Genomic DNA, 2,475 nt, shown 5'->3' on the forward strand with positions numbered 1-2,475 from the left:
CCCTGAGAGTCCCATCCCAGCAAGACAGGAGAGCTGGAGAGAGCACTGGTGGGCCGAGATCACTGTGGACGGCATGAGTCACTTGCACCCACAGCCCAGTGGCCATGCAAGAGCATCTGTACACATAGGGGCACCGGGACACTGTTCCCCAGCAGTGTCTAGGTGGCTGTGGGCAAGACCAGGGGACAGCAGTTCTCCAAGACAGCCTGCTCCCTATAGGCATTTAGGCAAGAAATGGTTGTAAACAGCACTGTTTACTCAGTAAGGAAAACCCTCTGCCAAGTTCTAAATGCTCCAAAGGCTCAGCATGCAGCCTTTATGAAGAATACAGATACAGAAAATAAGGGAAATCCATCTGCATTTTAGAAAGCTCCCCTCTCCCTTAAGGAGAAACATCATGTGTCCTCAGGGCAATTCAGTCCTTGAGCTCTGGCCCGTATGCTGGGTAGAAGGCACTGTCCAATCGGATGCAGTGTGGGTCTGTCTCCTGAGAACCTGGAGCGGCACCCCTGCATCCAGTGCATTAAGATCCCTGACTTCGGTAGCCGCCCGCCCGCCCACCTGCCTGCTCGTCAAGGAGGCCAGGGCTGCTGCAATCACTGCCCACATCACCCTATCTGCTCACTGGGACAACAGAGGAGTCCTGGAGTCTCTGTAGGAGCTGTTTCTGTAGATCTTCCTCCATCACCTTCCACCAAAAGTAGTTCTCACTCCGAACCTTTGGCGGCTCATCTTCGATTCCTGGGTTCCGAAAAGCCACGGTCACCAGCACATTCATGCAGATACCGTCTATATTCTCTCTGCCCAGATGCTGCAGTCCCAGCAAGCCCTTGGTCTCTATTGCCAAATTGTGCAACGTCAGACACTCCTGTAGCAAGCGCAGGATGGCTACCTTAATGCCTCCCCTCTGCTCCATGGGGGTAAAGCCACAGGCGGTGATGGGTAAGTGAGGTACCCCCGTTGTACCCACCAACACCCACACTGTCTGGACACTGGTGAAGGTGGCTACGAGCCGCTGGCAGACCAGACTGCACGGGAGCTCCTGGGGCAGAACAAGGGGATGGCTGGCCTGCTGCAGGTACTGAGCAGCTAACTCTACCACATACAGGACGTCGCGGGCCCGCAGTGGAGCGGGCAGGGACAGCCGAGGGTACCAGCCAGCCTGCAGGGACTCTGCATCTGCTTCCTTGGAAGTCTTGAGAGTTCCACCTAAAGAAGGTGGAAGATGTTTGTGTGTTAAGAGAAATGCCTAAATATGCATCCAGGCGGGTTAGTGCGGAGGCCGCCTGCAGAGGGGGGGGCTCCGCTCACCAGAGGACAAACCAGGGGGGAACGTGGCAATGGACCCCTGTTCGCATGCCACCAGTTGGGCTGTACCTGTGGGGCGAGCGAGGAACACAAAGCGGATCCAGGAGGGACCCCGCTCCTCCACAGACAGCAGAGTCACAGGGTCACAGTGCAGTCCGGCCTCTTCCTTCACTTCCCGCCGCATGGCCTCTATGATGGTCTCCCCAGGTTCCATCCTCCCTGCTGGGAGGTACCAGGACCCCCGGCACTCCCTCTTGGCTTCCTGGATCAATAGCACCTCATCCTGAGGGGGGAGGAGGGGGAGAGCAGAGAGAAATTCTTCACCCCTCCACACCGCCAGGCTGAGAGCTCCAGGAGAGCAGTCCCACAAGCAGCCTGCTTTGCCCTGGGGGCCTTGTTTTCAAAAGCAATGGCCCAAGACTCCCTTCCTGATGGACACCTTCAGGATGTCCAGGAAGTGGATCCCTGGGTGGCCAGAGGCTGCAACTAGCTCCTGTCTGCCTCCCTCTTTGGGTTCAGAGAGATTTCTGTTGTAGGAAATGACCTGAGATCCCTGGGAACTGACAGGGGCAGAGACCGGAGGGGGTGCCACCTGTTAACAGACCCACTTCTGTGTAGGTGGCGGTGTAGCGTCACTCCCTGTGGGGCTTACAAACTGCTTATGGCGGTCTCCACTCTGGCGTCAGAGCTTTGACACTCACTGCCACCGCCCAGACCCCCCTATCACCCTGGTCCTTAGAGTTGCTATCACACTGACTCCTACAGTGAGGAGCACCAACAGGTGCTGGGACCGAGGTGGGGGTGGGGGGGTGGGGGGGTGAGGGGCCAGCGGGAGTGTAAGCTTCCCATTACTATCTGGGGAACCAAGCGAGGTCTGAGAAGCCCTGGGTAGCCATTGCAGGGACTTCTAGGCTGGGGCACCGAACTGGACTAGGGAGGCATAGCTCAGCCCTCCCCTTGGGTTGCTCAGGCCTAGCGGATGGGACGGATCCCCTCTCAGGCCTCGGCCGCCCTCCGCCTCCTCCCGTTTTTTCCGGACGCCAATGTCAGAGTGCTTTGCAACACTGGGGATGCGAGTGCGGCCTGCCGTTGGCTGTTTGCTCGCCGGTCCCCTCGGGGGCTGAGCGGCGGCGCGCGCCCCAGGCCTGGCGGGCGGAGGCCGGCGGG

The 2,475-nt window shown here is 58.7% G+C and overlaps 1 protein-coding gene across 1 annotated transcript; it reads right to left on the reverse strand.

Moving 5' to 3' along the window:
• Positions 1-235: 235 nt before the first annotated feature.
• On the reverse strand, positions 236-1,656 carry Nudt18 (nudix (nucleoside diphosphate linked moiety X)-type motif 18; the record flags this gene model as incomplete). Its single annotated transcript, XM_013037324.1, has 2 exons — positions 236-1,209; positions 1,378-1,656. Coding segments are annotated over 2 exons (875 nt in total), but the record flags the coding sequence as incomplete, so codon positions are not given.
• Positions 1,657-2,475: the final 819 nt, after the last annotated feature.

Source organism: Dipodomys ordii, unplaced genomic scaffold (assembly GCF_000151885.1).
Source record: "Dipodomys ordii isolate 6190 unplaced genomic scaffold, Dord_2.0 Scaffold10861, whole genome shotgun sequence".
In the NCBI taxonomy this organism is placed as follows: domain Eukaryota; kingdom Metazoa; phylum Chordata; class Mammalia; order Rodentia; family Heteromyidae; genus Dipodomys; species Dipodomys ordii.